Source organism: Haliotis asinina, chromosome 13 (genome assembly GCF_037392515.1).
Source record: "Haliotis asinina isolate JCU_RB_2024 chromosome 13, JCU_Hal_asi_v2, whole genome shotgun sequence".
Classification (NCBI taxonomy): Eukaryota; Metazoa; Mollusca; class Gastropoda; order Lepetellida; family Haliotidae; genus Haliotis; species Haliotis asinina.
Genome location: NC_090292.1, coordinates 42,109,384 through 42,127,505, shown reverse-complemented (window position 1 = coordinate 42,127,505; position 18,122 = coordinate 42,109,384). Strand labels below are relative to the sequence as shown.

Here is an 18,122-nt window from a genome sequence, read left to right as displayed (position 1 = left end):
AAAATAAAATAACTTATTCACAGGAGAGTCACTGAGGATAGACGATACAGAGGAAGAAGAAGACACAGAAGTTTTGTTAAACCAGGATAGAGAGAGGGAAACGGAGAGAGAAGAGAGAAAGAAAAGGAGATCACGAGAGAGAGAAGATACAGGGCCTGAAGAGGAACTAACACGTCACAGGGAGAAAAGGGCTCAACTTGAGTCTGAGATGTATGACCTGCTGTCAGAAATCATCACTTTGGTGTCTGATACATCAGAAAAGAAGACTGTTGAGGAGTCCTCTACTGATATGTCACAGTGGGAGAGTGAAGTGTCTGATGCTTCAGAGAAGAAGACTGTTGAGGACAAGTCCCAAGATACTGAGGAACAAGTAAATATGACATCTTTAGTAGAATGTCACCAGGAGGCAGATAAGGTTGAAGTTGCGGAAGGTTCAGATGTTTTAGTAAAGAGCCTTTCTCTTGAATCAACTGAAATCCCCCAAACAGGACCACAGTCGGACTCAGACACTGAATATGAGGAGTATGCTGAAAATGCTCCTCCCAATGCTGTTGCATCAGAGACAAACATGGCTGTTAAAACAGTTGATACAGCTGATCAGCAGGTATCATATTCCGACACGGAGTATGAAGAATGTGTATCAGAGAAAGAGATGTTCAATGATGAAACATCAACAGACATAGAGTCAACAGTGCTTGAGCAAGAACCTGCTTCATCAGAAGTGTATGAAGATGAACCTGGTGATGCTTCACCACCCTCTTATGAAGCTGCCATGGAAACAAAGACCGAAGCGCACACTGAGCATGAAAGAGATCCAGATAAAGAACCAGTTGCATGCTTGGCATCAGGGGATTCCGAATTTTCTACAGCTGAAGATGCAATAACCGATCCAGAAAAACAGCAGTTTGTCCGAACTGTTTCAAAAGAGCTTGATGAAGAGTTGAGACAAGCAACTGATGAGGTCAGTTCATCATCTGGATCTACTGACAGCCTAGATTCGCTTAAGAAAGAGTCATTCATCAGGAAAATCCATGATGATATGGATGCTGAACTATCGCAAGCTCCTGGTGTTATGGAGACTGAATCAGTTGATGGACTTACAAAGCTGAAGGATGTTCTAGATGAAGTGGATGCAGAGCAGAGAAAAGAATTTATTGAATCCATTATGAATGAAATGAATGTTGACATCAATGAAGACACTGAGAAACCCACTGAAGAACTGAAAGATACAGAAGTATTTACAACTCAGGATTCATGTGACCTAATCCATACTGAGCAAGAACTTCACATGGCTGAGGGACAACCTTCTGAAATGGCAGTCACAGAAACTGATTCTATACCTACTGCAGAAGCACATGAGTCACCATCAGAACTTAACCAGAGTGATGAAATAAATGTCAGCAAAGAAGTGGAAGAGAATGCCCTCCCAAATGAAAATTCAGCAATCAGAGGGTCTGAGGAAGGACTTGAGCAGACTGAGAGCCAGGAACAGGAGATTTGTGGTGTTTCAGCAGTGAGAAATCTCAGCTCACTTTCAGAAGATGTCAGCAGTGTTGAAGGAGATGAACCGGTTACCCTTGAGTCAACAGAGGTATCTGATCCTTCCTTGGCACTACTGTACCACTTGGAGACCTTCTATTTCATTGGTGACAAGGAGAAGGAAGAGAGACAGAAGTCTGAGATCTGTATTAGTCTGCCAGAAAGAAGTCCCAGTGAAGAAAGAAGCCCTGAAAGGCAGTCAACCAGGCACATGTCAATTATATCATATGAAGTTAAAGATGCTGACATAAAGGAATGTGAAGGAAGTGAAGACACAAACACGCCCTTTGAAAGACAGGTATCTGAAACATCCTTTGTGATAGTGTCACCACGCAGCTCTGAGTCTCCCACACAACAAGTGCAGGAGACCAATGTTAGAGAGTTTGGGAGACAGATTTCTGAGGTCTCATTCCAAATGTCGTCCCCCAGGGCAAGTGCTGAAAGAGACACTTTGATTGAATCAAAGAAACAACTGGAGCGACAAGTCTCAGAAATGTCAGTTGACATTGGCAGTGACAGAAAACCGTTTCAGCGACAAATCTCTGAAGTTTCATTTGATCTTGATGAAGAAGGTAAACCAAGACAGATTTCGGGAGTCTCCTTTGCAGTCCGTCCACTTGTATCATCAGCTTCCAATGAAGATGATGAAGACGATCAGAAGAAGATATACACTAGTGCCTACATCATGGAGAACTACTTGCAGGACCAATCAGACAACACCACAGTCCAGCAGACATCATCTGCAGAACATGGCTTCTTTCCCAACCAATTTGTTGTTGAAGTTCCATCAGCTGATGAGAGTAGCCTAAGCTTCACTCATTCTGACCTCGATGACAGTGTATTTGGGATGGACACTGAATCTGAAGCATCCAAGAGCCGACTCGATATAAGTCATCTGACAGAGAGTGAACATGAAGATAACACAGGGTTCCAGTTCACTCCAGCAATGTATGGCTACAGGGAACCTCCTCAAACCTACAAAAGTGAACTTGTAAAGGACGTCAATATTGGACAGACAGTTAAAACACAAGTTGATGAGGTACCCAGTATGACATCACCAACATTAAAATCTGAAAGTTTGTCAGATTCACAAAAGGATGACTGGGATATTTCAACAGAAACAGTTGCAGATGAAGATACTGAAGAACAGGAATTCATTGATGCAGAAAGTGTACATGATGACACCTTACTTGATGATGAAACAGGAGGACTGTCCACAGTAGAAGCAGATGAAGGGCTTAAAAGCATCACATCTGATGAAATAAGTACACAGGAAGAAGAGAAACCAAACCAGGCAGAAGAAACTGCAGAATCTCTTGAAACTGGTGAAAGTGAAATCATTACAGATGAAACAAATAATGAGGAAGAAATTAACACACTTGAAACGGAGCATGAGCCATATGAAGACATGGCAGCAAGTGTTTCTGCAGAATGTCAAGGGGCAACAGCACTTGTATCAGAGGAAAGTGACAATGACTCAGTGGTCATCCATGAATCAGAGACATTTGATCTGCAGCCCGATGAAGGTGTTGCAGAGCTTGCAGAAATGACTCAAGATGATGCATGTTTACAAGAATTCCATCACATGGAGACTGGTGACCAGCTTCCTATACATACTTGTGATGACAAAAATCTGTCTCAGGTCAGAAGTATCCACGAAGATGAGGAGGATTCTGATAATGATTTTGAAGAAGCCCCTTATGTCAAAGAAACAGATTCTGACTGGCTTCAGATGAGAAGCTCAGACTTCCTGGTCACTGTGACTGGCATTGAAAGACAGGAGAAAATTAATTTGTCAGTTTCTCCATCAGACTTGTCCACCTCTACAGATGCTGATGCTCATCTCAGAGATGTTGCTGATGATGCAGAGGAGCTTGAAACTGGAGCTAAGTTCAGCAGTGGTGATTCAGAAGATGATGTGCTTGCCGATGATGTAGTTGATGATGGTATTAACGATGAGAAAAGGAAAGACATTGTGAAATCTGATCAGGATACCTTTGAAGATGAAGAAGTTACAGAGGAAAGTAAAGATGTTGAGGAAGGGGTAGATATATCCAAGTTAGAACAAGATCAGATGGAAGAGATGATGCTTGCACAAGGACAGTTGGCACAGGAAGACTTCAGTGAAGATAAAGACACAGGAATAAGTGATATTAATAAACAAGAAATCAAGTCATTGAGATACATGCATGAAAAGGAATTTGAAGAATTGCGAAGATGTGAATCATTTGATGACTTGGAACCAGGTATTGAAAGCCATTTTGACAGTCTCCAGTTACAGTCTGATGAGCATGGATCTAGTGTCAAAGAGGAAGTGAGTGAAATTCAAGAGAGTTTTGGATCTACAAAGCACAGAATAAATGAGCTTACAGAATCTGAAATCGACATGGATGAAAGTTATGAAAATATGATTGAGACATCTGGTGAATCTTCAGCAGCAAATCAGCACCGACCACTTGAGCAGTTGGCTGTACTGACAGCATCAACTCCTACTAAAACGGAAACAATAGACATGTTATCACAAGAGGCAGCTGCTGAGCTGGAAGAGTCATTTGAAGATACAGAAAGCCACGAAGGGCCATTTGAGACTTCCGGTGACTCCTACTCGGAAGTAAATCAGCACCGACAACTTGTACAAGATCTTAAACCAGGAGTTGTGTCAGAAACATCTACAGACACATTCACTTCAGAGACCGATGAGTTTGAAGATTCTGCATCCATGGCTGAAACAGAACACAGGCAGTTAATACAACCAGAAGATATGGTCATTGACAATTCTCCATCAGCACAGTCACATGTGGTTAAGTCTGAAAATAGATTCTTTAATGTTCCAACACTGGAAAATCTAGTTCAGATGACAATGTCTTCTTCAGGGGAATATAATGAACTTATAAGAGACCTTACACTAACAGAAACAGACACATTTGACCCAGATGATGACTGTGTTACTATACCAAAGGAACCTGTATCTGAAAGTCTGGCAGAGGACGGTCAGGTTGAGAAAGAAGACATCAATGAGACCAAAGCTGCTGAAGATCTTGTGCAAGCTGTGATTGCAAGTGCAGTTGGCAGTTTGCAGGAGAAATACAGTGTAACAGATGTTACTGAAGAACAAGTAGAAACTGAGATTGATAGAAGAGAAGAGTTTATGGATGAATTCTACCCTGAAAAGCGACCATCAATTGAGAGGTCCTTGCCTCAAACAGCTGCAGTTGCTGTGTCTGATGAGGGTGGTATTCAAGAAGTCATGGAAATGGATACCGTTGTGGATGGAAGCACTATAGGTGAAACCATTGCACCATCAGATGATGTCCAAGTTGTACAAGGAGAGCCTGGAGAAGACAGTTCTGTAACTGAAGGACCATGTTTTGACCAGTTGAAGGGTATGCTAGCGATGGTGGTTCCAGCTGCTCCGGAATACTATGACCACGAAGCATCAGCCACTCATGTTAGTGGGGAAGAGAGCCTAAAAACTGAGGGGCCAGAGCTTGTAGGCGACAAACAGGAAACTGATTATTCACCCAAATCTGATAACCAAGCTGTAAACTCTACTGATGTTGCTGAATCTGTTGGTACTTGTGAAACCCAATCCAGTGAAGACAAAGTTGACCCAGTAGCTCATACTTCAGAAAGTGAAGAGAATATTGAAGGAGAGCAGTTGACAAACAAGATGTCATTACGGTATATGTACGAAAAAGAATTCACAGAACTTCTTCAATTTCCAGACAGTGAGGAAACATCAGTGCAAACAATAACTTCAGCTGATCATAACAGTGACATTGAAAAAGAAGTCTCAGCTTCAGAACTTGAATCCCCGGTCCAACTTGTAAAACAGGAAAGAGAAGAGGAATCTGAAGCTGATGAACCTTTTATTGAAGCTTTAGATACATACTTCCAGGATAATGAAGCTGCACAACTCCAAGAAATTGATCATGTGGAAGAAGTAATTGCAACTCCTGACATTTCTGACAATGAAGAACAAGAGGCAACTCCTGACATTTCTGACAATGAAGAACAAGAGGCAACTCCTGACATTTCTGACAATGAAGAACAAGAGGCAACTCCTGACATTTCTGACAATGAAGAACAAGAGGCAACTCCTGACATTTCTGACAATGAAGAACAAGAGGCAACTCCTGACATTTCTGACAATGAAGAACAAGAGGCAACGGGTTTATCCTTTGAGGAATCGAAAGAAAAACTTCTTCAAAGTAAGACACTGATCCCAGACACTGATGGGAGAGAACTGTTGCCACTGATCCCAGACACTGATGGGAGAGAACTGTTGCCACTGATCCCAGACACTGATGGGAGAGAACTGTTGCCACTGATCCCAGACACTGATGGGAGAGAACTGTTGCCACTGATCCCAGACACTGATGGGAGAGAACTGTTGCCACTGATCCCAGACACTGATGGGAGAGAACTGTTGCCACTGATCCCAGACACTGATGGGAGAGAACTGTTGCCACTGATCCCAGACACTGATGGGAGAGAACTGTTGCCTGATGATCACAGTGAGGTGGAGGATGACCTCAAAGAGGAGAGGTCTTCTGAAGAAGAAGTGCCTGAAAGACAATGGGAGGAATATGAAGAATCTACTCAGCAACACCGTGACACATCTGATTCTGTTATTGCATCTGAACTTGAAAGAAGAAATGACATCACTCCAGATGAAGACAGTTCGGTGCCATCAGAAGTTATTGACCCGACTTTATATGAAACAGAAAAGCTTGCAGAGGAAATAGTTCAAAATGCAGTTCAAAGTGCACTGACTGATTTGCAGGAGATTGACAAGACAGCATCAACAGAAAACTCACTGTCCAATGAAGAAGGTTCATCATCTGTTGAACAATCTGACCATTCAGCTGGAGATGACCATGAGAGTGAAAATTATAAAGCAGACCTAGAGGTGACTGAGGGCCCTAAATATCCAACTGACGAAGGCACTACACAAGCTGAAATGGAGGCTGATGAGTGTGAACCAGTTCATATTGTTGAAAATGCTGTTGATGAAATACCAGATAATGAAACAGAAGATGTGGATGAGATGGAGAAAGTGGCTGAAGAAATTGTTCAAAGTGCTCTGGAAAGGGCACAGGCAGCTCTGACGCACTCCGATCAATTCGTACCAGTTAATGAGGCAAGAACAGAGGATGTTACTTTACAAGAAGATGTTTGCCATGAAGATCATTATCTGGAACAAGCAGATCATGTGCCACCAAAAGAACCAGAAGAAGTCAAGGAAGACCATTGGACAACAGAAACTGAGGAAGAAGACCAACAGCAACAAACAGTGGATATTCCATCTGATGAAGTTCTTCAAGATCCATGTGAATGTGAGAGATCTGAAGAAGATGAAGTAAACAAAAACAGAGATGATAACTGTGTAGGGTATAAAGAAAGTCTGACAGAAGAATCAGAAACAAAAGCATTTGATGCAGAAACTACCAGAAGTGATGAACAATTATGCAGGTCAGACCCAGAGGAGTTTGAAGGTCAGCAGAAGTCTTCAGAAAACAGACCACAGTTTTCAAGGCAGGAATCCTTGTTAATGAGAAGGATCCGAAGTATCGTATCAGAATCAGATGAGGAGGAGTTTGAGGAGCCTGAACCATCAACTGATCGTACAGAGGAATTCATGCCATCTGAAGATGTAACTGCCAGGGCCTACAGGGGTCAGCAAGACCAGGATACAAGATATGATTTGGATGAAGATTATGAAGAGGAAAGGCTTGAATATGAAGAAGCCTCTGTACAGGATATCTACATGTCAGAGGAAACTGAAGACAGAGAAACAGATTCTCGTCAAGGATTCTCTGATACATCAGGAAGTGTGACTTCAGAATCAACCACATTAGTACCAGATGAATGTGACAGCCACCAGATAACTGAGCAGTTAGATGTTATTCAAGAAAAGGCTTCAGATCAAGAGGATCATACTGATGAAGACATCATCAACAAAAATGAAGACCAAGCTCAGGAAGAGGACATCACTCTCACAACTGATGACTCATCTGATCAAGTGACATTCACAGAAGCTGAAGAACCAAGTGAACTTTGTGAGATTGATGGGAAATCTGATGATGTAGATATACATGAATCAGTATGCACTGATCCACCATCCAGTCAGCTTAATGTGACAAAAGCAATGGAAGACATAGCTCCAGAGATAGATCAAGGAAGATCTGGAAGGGAGAGTTCAATAGACCATACCGAAAGGTTCCTCTATGCCGTGGAAGAGCGAGAAACTGAACTTGTACAGCCTCCAGACAATCTGGTACCAGTGGCTGATGCAGATGACTCCATTTCAAAAGAAGTGACAAACATTACAGGTGAACTTGTTAAACTGACTGATGATGAAACTGGTGACAGGCCTGGCACACATCACTTTGTCCTGAACCCAGAAGCAGATGAATTTATTCCTCAGTCAGATGATTGGAAACTACAACATATTCAGGACACAACATCTGACTCTATGTTTACTGAATCAAGACTAGAAACAGACTACAGACATCAGCCAGAAGAAACTGCCACCAATGAGTTAACACTAGACCAGTTAACAGAGAAGATTGCATCATTCTGCTTTGATGAACAAGCTGAACATAAAGATACTTCAAGCCAGCAGCCACTGTTGGATACAGGATTTGAGCACCGGATGATCAATGAAGAGGCCACATCACTTGTCAAAGAAGAGATAGTTAGACAAGAAGATAGAGCACTTAATGATGAAAAGAGTGTTCTTAAAGGAGAAACAGGGGGAGGCCAGGTCACAGTGGAGTGTCCATCTGATGAAGATTTCACTTCTGGAGAAAACGATACAACACATTATAAAGAAGGCACAATACTTGTTGAAGAAGAGACAGCATTTGACACAGAAGAGGCCATACAAGGGACAGAATTTGATAAAGAAGAGACGAATCTTGAAAAAGAAGTGGCGAGACTTGATGAAATATATCCACATGTTAACGAAGACACCACACCTGGAAGAGAGACAGCATTGGAAGAACCAATACAGGTTGAGGAAGTTACAGTGCCTGTACAAGAGATAGTTCTTACTGAAGCAGACGAAGATGAGATGACAATAGATGAAGAAGAGAGAGTTTGTAAAGAGATGAAGAATTCACTTGAAGAAGAGACTGATGGAGAACACATCGTACGTGAAGGAGAGACGGTTCTTGGCAAGGATGAGAGAGCACCTGATGAAAAAATGACAAACCGTGATTCAGTGACAGTAATTGAGGAAGAAGAGGCAATGCTTGAAAAGGGAATGCCAATACCTGATGATGAAGAGACAGACTGTGGGGGAGAAAAGCCAGATATCATTGAGGTAGAAGTTATTCCTGACAAGGAAGAAATGACTTTTGACAAAGAACAGACTGACCTGGATGAAAAACAGTCAAAACTTGAGGAAGAGACTGAAGTGGGGAAGGGTGTGATGGCCCTTGATGAAGATGAAGCAGTTTATACTGAGATGAGGACAGCACTTCAGGAAGAAGAGACACCAGGCCAAGAGGACACTCAACTTGTTTTAGAGACAGAACCTGATAAAAGGACAATGCTTGACAAAGAACAGACGTCACCTGGACAGGAGGAAGAAGAGGAAACAGAAGAGATGACATTTGTTGAAGAACAGAGACCATGGGACGAAATAAAGACATCACTTGGTGGAGAAGAGACCGACCAGATACTTGACGAGGATGAGACAGCACCTGTTGGAAAAATGACAGTCCTTGACTCAGTGAGTATATGTGAAGGAGAGCCAGTACTTGTGGAAAAGGAGGCATTGCTTGAAAATGAAAAGCTATTACCTGATGAAGAAGAGACAGATCTTGAGGGAGAAAAGACAGATATCACTGAGGAAACTATTCCGGAGAAGGAAGAGATGACACTTGACAATGAACAGACTGACCTGAATGAGGTACAGTCAACAGAAGAAGAGACTGAAGTGAAGAAGGGTGCGGTAGCCCTTGTTGAAGATGAGATACTACTTGAAGGAAAGATGGTACCTGGCAAAGAAGAGACACTAGGCAAAGAGGAGACAGCAGAAGAATTGAAACTTGATGCAGATGAGGAATTTGAAGATGCACATGAAAAAGAGTTGACACCAATGGAAACAGCACCTTACCAAGACGTAACACACCGAGGAGATGCACTTGATGACAAGGGACAGATAATCAGTGAGCCACTGGTTGATGAGGTAGTAACAGCTGGATATGAACCAGTCAACAAAGATGAAATGCTGACAGTGGAAACACTTGATAAAGAACTGACAGAGGAGATGGTACTTGACAAAGACGGAACACACATACAGGCAGCAACTGAAGATGATGATATGCTCAAAGAAGAAGCATTAGATCAAGACACAAATGCCATAGAAACTCCACTTGATGCAGAGGAATCATCCAGACTGTTATCAGTAGATGGCGAAGAGGAAATGCCAAAAGAGGGCAGAAAAGACACATACAGAGAGGATGAAACACTCAAAGAAGATGCTTTTGAGAAGGAAGGAACACCAAGACTGAAGTCAGTTGAAGACATAGAGACACTCAAAGAGGATGAAGCAGAATCACCCGGAAAGTCATCACAAGATGAGGGCAAGACTTCCAAGAAGAGCTCACCAAACAAAGACGAAACAAATATCAACATGCAGCTTGATGATAAACAAACATCACGAGCTGAGAGAGTGGGCAATGAAGAGTCACCAAGAGAGTTTGCGCTTGCTTCACAGACGCCTAATGCAGATTTTGCAGATAATGAAACTGCAGACAATGAATCCAACATTGTACAATCAGTAAGGGAGTCAGAAACACAACTAAAAGATGCTAAGCCAGAGCCTGAATTGTTAGAGCACTTTGAAGAATTTGCAGAAAACTACATTGCAATGTCATCAAGCATATGCACAGATGATGAATCAAAAGCAGCTGATGAATCATCAGAACTTGAATCCAGTGATCCACAAGGAGAGGAAAGTGAATACGCTGGTAGACAGAGAACATCAGAAGTTGGTGACAAGACACTCCCAATCACAAGTGACAATGAACCAACTGTTTTCAACAGTGTAGCTGAAACTGATGACACTTCAACACTAACCGATACTCTTGAGAAAAGTGAAACAGACGCAACTCCGACTGAGGGTGCTTCAACAGATAAGGAAGTCTCTGAAACAGAATTTACAGAAACAGATGAAGGGGGACGTGGCGACATGAATCTCATAGATTCTATGCAGACAGATGATATCAAAGAAATAATTATGGAACTGGAAAGGCTGAAACCATCAGATTCTGATTTGGAGAAACTTGTGCAAGAAGTAACACAAGAGGAAGATCTTGATATTTGCCCACACTATCTTGCTGTTGAAGGGATGGTAACTAAGCCAGTGTGTGAGTCTGTTACTTCACAAGAAACCAGCCCAGACAGGGAGAGTGATTCTTCCAATGCTCTCTCTTTTGATATTGACACAACTACTCTTTTGCCATCATCAGCAGAAGAGGAAAAGTTCATGTTATCAAGCAAGGAGGCCATATCTGTGTCCCTCTCTCAGTCAACTCAGGAAACATTGGACTTTGAATATGCAAAAGTTGATGCCTCTGCAGTGGTTTTTGAAAAGGTGCAAGAAGCCAAGATCAAGCGAATTGAATCTCAAGAAATATATGAATTTGATGAATTGTCCACTGTTGCAGTTTGTGGTGATGGACAAGCTGCATTGGATTCATTGAAAGATGAAACTAAGTCCTTATCCGAAGTGTCTTGTCATGATGACAAAGAGACAGGCAGTGAAGACACCAGAGAAGGGCAGTTTAGCACACAATGTGATGGAGACATGCAGTCAATTGAGAAAGATGCTGAGAAAGTGGTGGATGATCTGTCAGTCGAAAGTGGTAATGGACAAGCTGCTGCTATAATCCCTCAAGAGTCACCAGAAACACCATCATCAGATGTACTGCCAGACCTAAAAAGAGCTACTTTCTTGGAGACTCGACCAGAGAACACTGTTCTACCAGACACATACTTTGACCAAAGTGCTAAATCCTTGAACAAGGAACCAGTAGGAACTGATGCCTTTGGGAACATGAGTGAAAGGGATGATGAGGAAGAACACTTCTACAAACCTGAAGAGGTTGAACTTAAGATGGACAGTCTTGGAATCCTGACACCACCTGAATCTGCTCATACTGAATCTGGCTCTGATTCTCTTGATGCTGAGTATGAAATGGTGCAAGTAGATGACACAGATGATGATGTGAAAGCAGATAATCACTTTGATGCAGAAGATGACTGGGTTATCACAGAAGCTGAAAAGAAGAAGCTTGAAAACCTGCAGCCAAAACTTGAGGAGAGCATGGACATTGTTCCTACCGAGGTGCAGGCTGAAGAAAATGAAGCTGCTGGTGGTGTTATGAATGAGACAAAGAAAACTAGAATCCCTTCACTTTACCAGCGAACAATGTCAGCTGCTCTGTCTGGGGCTACTGAAGAAATGGACTGGCAGCTGGACACAACAGCTGTTGTCACTGATGAAGATGATGACCTCTTTATTGAAGATGACACAAGGGTAAATACTGAGGGTAGTTCAGAGGATAAAAGACCTCGTATTCCATCACTTTACAACAGGCAGATGTCTGCAGCTTTGTCAGGTGTTGCGGAAAGTCCGGACTGGCAATCTGAAGTAGTTTCTGAAATGATCAGAGGCCAAGAGAATGATGATGACATAACACTCGTTGATGATGACAAGACCATGAAAACTGATGATGAATCAACATCTTCTGCTGCTATTTCAGTGAGAAATCCATTTGGTGCTCTTGCCAGTGATACAACTGACACAACTTCAGAAAGTGAGTCAATTGTGGGAAAAATTTACACATATAAAGCACTACAAGAAAGAAAAGAACTGGAAATGGATGTGTTGCAGAGAAAACGTACAATAGACAGTGAATCAACAATATCCATGGGGGGTGATGATGAGACAAAGCAAGAAGCAAAGAAGAAGCAGAAGAAGAAACTTAAGAAATCATCACCTGTACAGTATGAGGAGTCAGAACAAACATGGGCCACGAAACCTGAAACAAGTGAACAACAACCCACTGAACCTCAGCAGCCAGAGGAAACACCAGACACAGTAAATGAAGCCAAGAAAAAGAAAAAGAAGAAGAAGAAAAAGTCTGTGGAAGAAACCCCAAAAGAGACCCCTAAAGAGAACACAGAAGAAACAAAAACCATGCAAATCCCATCACTACTCACTGCTCCTGATGTAGAACCAGCAGATGGACAGAGCAAGAAGAAGAAGAAAAAGAAGAAGAGATCATCGTCAACTCACTCATCACGATCAGAGACTGTTGCTGAGGACATTGCAGATATTACGCAAGATCCGTTCCGGGTCTCTGGTGATTGGAGTGAGATTGCTGTCATGACAGAAATGTCCACACAGGCTACACCTGTTACTGGTCCATCTTGGGCCATGGCAAGTGTTTTGGACACATCAGTACAGGATACATTGCTCAATGGCTCAGACAGACCATCTCGACCAAGGCCAGATAGTTTTATTGAACAACCCTTGATTCAGCCAAGTGTTGCTCTCAATGTCCCAGTCATTGAAGTTCATCCAGTGGAAGAAACAAAACCAAAGAAGACAAAGCGTAGATCTAAATCTACAGCTTCCCGTTCCAGAGAACGAGCAACAGCTTCAGCATCAGATACTTCAATCCCAGCCACATCTCTCCTCTCCCCAACTAGTGCAAGTGAGGCAGAGACGGCTAGCAATAACCAGCAGAAGAAGAAGAAGAGGAAGAGGTCAAGATCTAGATCCAGATCTGCTCAAGCCAGGTCTCGTTCAGCCCAGCCACGTGAACGTTCCGTTACGCCATTCCTGGTCACTGATGATGACTCTGAGGATGAAAATGGAGCTCATGGGAGATCAGCAAATAGAAATCAGAAGAAGGCATCCAGCATGCCACCCAGTCTTGCGAATATCAGCGGATCCCGAAGGCGTAGAAGCAGAAGGAAGAACATTGTGGTGGTGCATCAGCCCAAGAACTTTTAAGTAGGTCACTTGTAATACGACCAGACCAACTTTTTGACAGTAATAATATTTTGATACAAACATAGGGTTTGAGACATCTGTAGTGGTCATATATATACTGAACTTGATCTGAATTTTCACAATATTTGACATCTGATGATAGCTCTACTGAAAGTTTCCAGATCAATGGAGACTGTCAAACCGGAATGACTTATTACCAGCTATGGTAACAGTATTGATGACATTCATAATTGCTTCTTATCTTACTGAAACAACATATATTTTGCATCTAATGCTGCTTCCAATGTTCATATGTCCATTGGAAACTTTAATATTCTAGTCACTGACTTTTCATCTACTAGTGCACAAGCATATTTATGTATCACTTGCATAAGGAACGAATCTGGTGGTGAGGGAATACTGACTATGAGTGATTGTTTGGACGTCTAGTTAGGTTGGGGCTCAATGTCTCGGAAGTATTGCTCAAATCTCTTTGGCATCATATTGTACTGATTTTTTTATTCTTTCACTTTAAAGGCACTCGAACCAATGAAATTGATGACTGACCATCCCAGCATTCATGCTGTATTTTAAAAGGGTGATCAGTCCGACGTTTGGACATTATATGTTTGTGGTTGTCGCCTGCCTGTTTGGTATGACAGACATTGTGCCTTTAAAGGATAGATCCATAGTTGTATAATCACAAGTGTTTAGAGACAGGCTGTAGAAGGTGTGGATGTACGTGTATGTTTGTCAATAAGAGATTATTCACCGTATCCGTAACTTGATGTCCAAACAACAGTATTCAACTGCTCATGATATCAACATCACAGGATTTGACTTGAGAAAGACAAAAGACAGGGAGATGATTGATCTTAAGTTTGATTGATCGCCAATAATGAAACCTGATAATGACTGACTTGAAAGCATGGGAAATATTATGACTTAGCTCTTGTGATTCCTTGGTTGGTGGACATTATCACAAACCTGTAACTATTAATGATCTGTTGCGAGACATTTGTGGGAGAATATAACACACCAATCAGTCCACTGATTTGAGTGTTCCGGTTCACATATCGAATGACATGTCAGATGTTCTTAACATTTGTATGCGCAGGAAATGTCAACATTCGTCTATTGTAAACTAAGAAGGTATAGTTGTGAATATGGCTGTACATTTTGAAGGAGATATCTGTATGCTGTGGGAATTATTTCAGAGTATGCTTTTTATATTTTTGATACTTGTTATTTATGTTCATATTGTGGTGCATTGACATTTTCTGCCAAATACATTTGTTGAAGACAGTGATGTTTGTTCTCAATGGCCTAAATGCACATGTAATTTTTGTGTAAATACATCAAAATGCAAACCTTGCACTTTATACCATTCCGGTTGAGAACTTAATTAAATGCATTTATGTTATTTGGAACAGAACTGAACTATGTTTGTAAACTATCAACTACTGATTGACACACTGATACTGAAATTGACGTGTTCTACCTGTGATTGACATGTATGTTACCTGGTTGCTATGGTGATGGGTAGGTGACCGCCAGAAACAAACATTTTCTTATTCAAAGCATAAACATGTCACTCTCCATTTAACTTGAGTGGAAATTATCGAATGAAACTCTCAGCTGTGATGACAATCCTTATGTCAAGTATTTAGTTGGTTTATGATTTAGTTGGTGTAGAGCCAAAGACATTGAGTAGAGTATTCAGTTGATGTAGATGTCAAAGGAATATCTACCATCACCCCTCTGTAATGTCAGTGGACCCTTCCAAGACATTGAAGGGCTGAACCATTTTGTTACTTAGGGGTGATAGAGTATTACTACAAAGTGTGTGATTCCACATTAATTTCCAGTTGTGTTATATTACAGTGAATATGTTCGACTATACATTGTGATATTTCTGCAAGAATGTATAGTGAATAAAAGGGTAAACAATTTACAACATTGTTTATTGTGGATGATTTAATGATGTAATCACTCAGTATTTTTATATATGTAAAATGTTTGCTTATAGGCAGTGATGTCAACTTTAACAGAGGTATTGTCAGGGAATGTGCCAAACTCAAGTTGTAGGAGTCCCTAAGCATCCAGTAATTGTTATCGTCACGTTATGGCTCAAATATTGCCGATGTGACGATAAATATTAGCTCACGCACTCGTGAGCATGAATCTACAAAATGTGTGTCAACCACGCCAGTGAGCCTGACCACCCAATCCCGCTAGTAGCCTCTTACGACAAGCATCGGCTACTCAGGACCAGTTCTAACCCAGATCTTCACGGGTCTATTGCAAGTGGAGATGTCTTCATTGCCAAATTACCGAAAGCTAGACCGTGATTCCCCACATGAGTACAATGTGTGAAGAACATGCCTGGTGTCCTTCGCCTTGAAGTCTCTGGAATATTGTTAAAAGCCGCATACAACTAAACTGACCCACTCAGGATATGCGCTTTGTTCACTAAACCTTTGAGGCCGTCGGTGAAACAATATAAGCCGAGGGAAGGCACCGTGCACTTTAGCCGTATCAAAGGTCGGGTGACAGTGGACCCACTGACAAGGGAGCATAGCAGCACTGAGTAAAGATGACACGATTACAAACTACAGTAATTAACAGATTCATTCAAATTATTAGCAAAACTGAAATTGTCTCGGTGTGACGTGTTTCTATAGCACGCCATTACACACGATAAATGGAGAACTTTGAAGGGTATCACATACGCTAGACACCTAACTGGTAAAGAACAAAAGCTGTGAAGAATTTGTATAAAATGAAGCCTGTCACATACGATATTAGTATGCAACTGCCCAGACGTTGACCACATGGGTAGTAAATACTTACCTCGTACACCACATGAGTGTCGTATCGGCTTGATCTGTGTCGAACTACTTGACCTGAGATTCTAACGATTTGATTGGGTAACAGATGACCTTTCACATTTCCATTCATAACAAACACGAGAATGCATTCATTCTACAACCTATCTGCATTTTGGGAATGTAAACATTGCGAACGTTGCCATGTCGCGATGTAATTATGAGACAAAGTGATTTATTATATCCGTCGAAAAACAAACGCAATGTTTCCACCAGCGAAGTTAGCGGAGTGAAGCAACTGCATACCAAGAAACGGGGTGCTATTGAGTAGTGTACGATGGGAGGCTGGTCGAGGCGATGAAAACTGACATGCATCGTCAGTTACCAAGGGGGCACACGTAGTGACGTCATTGCAGTGTAACGTCATGCTAAATGTGTTCTACAGAACACAATTCTCCCGCAACCTCTTTACAAAGTATTTTAACCCAAACAGAATAACAAAAACACAATATTTTAATAAAATACCATATTCGGCCCCATTACATACGCAAATTATACGAAACTCGTGACCTCCCTATGGTTTCTGGCCCTTCATTCATAACTGGATCAAATAAAGTAAATCCGAATTCAGGGACACCACTAAACTTTGTCGGCGACATTTTTGTTTTTTAAATATGCAAAGCTGTTGACGACACAGTAGCTCTATCCAAGTATTTTTTTTTATTCTGAAATTTTGATTTACCATAACGATTTTAAAAGAAAATATAGTGAGTGAGTTTAGTTTTACGCCGCACTCAGCAATATTACAGCTATATGGCGGCGGTCTGTAAATAATCGAGTCTGGACCAGAGAATCCAGTGATCAACAACATGAGCATCGATCTGCGCAAATGGGAACCGATGACATGCGTCAACCAAGTCAGCGAGCCTGACCACCCGATCCCGTTAGTCGCCTCTTACGACAAGCTGAGTCGCCTTTTATGGCAAGCATGGGTTCCTGAAGGCCTATTCTACCCCGGGACCTTCACGGGTCAAAAAGAAAATATCAACGTCATCAAGTACACGTGTAGATTGAATAAAATGAATGCACGTGTCCGCCATCCTTAGAGATATTTTGCACAAACTGCTTGAGCCTTAATAAATGCCCCGGGTGCCAGGGGAGCAGGGGGAATATTATTCATAGAGGCATGATTGTTTCAAAATTACCTGTAATATGTTTGTTTTCTTGTTTGTTGGGTTTTTAAACATACAAACAAAAAAGCAGTACAGGTAATAATGGCTTCTAATAATATTTATTTACTGCACGGGAAAAAATGAGGAATGTGGTAAGCTTATATTTGAAGTGCTGAAAACGTTATGACCATTATTACTGATCTTACAGATAATGTTTAGCGTCAAATCTCGTTTGAGATTGTAAGGAAAAACGACAGATTAATAAAGTGAGACGTACAAATTGGTGTAGGAAACGGCTCTAAAATCATTCCAAAGTCCTTATCGAATTGGGGGCATGGTGGGCGAGCTGGCTGAAGCGACTGGCTAGTGATCCAGCGAGGTTGAGATGTCGGTATCCAGCCCACGTATGACCGGGTGTAAAAACCTTGGAGTCAACTTTGTGTGCAGACGCTTTCCCTGTTGTCACACCCCCTAGTGTACAGCACACAACCCTGGGCACTTAAAAGAACCACAAATCCATTAGTGTATGACTAGATGGTGGCTACATGAATACGTGCAAACACC

General features: G+C 41.7%; 1 protein-coding gene across 1 annotated transcript in view; it reads left to right on the top strand.

The window, feature by feature from the left end:
• LOC137259557 (titin-like) overlaps positions 1 to 15,515 on the top strand; it is a 136,708-nt gene extending 121,193 nt beyond the window's left edge. The window contains exons 19-21 of the mRNA XM_067797185.1: positions 24 to 5,488; positions 5,669 to 5,750; positions 5,928 to 15,515. Coding sequence (XP_067653286.1) covers positions 24 to 5,488; positions 5,669 to 5,750; positions 5,928 to 13,579 — 13,199 coding nt within the window. The 3' untranslated portion in view covers positions 13,580 to 15,515. The remainder of the gene's footprint in view (positions 1 to 23; positions 5,489 to 5,668; positions 5,751 to 5,927) is intronic.
• Positions 15,516 to 18,122: the final 2,607 nt, after the last annotated feature.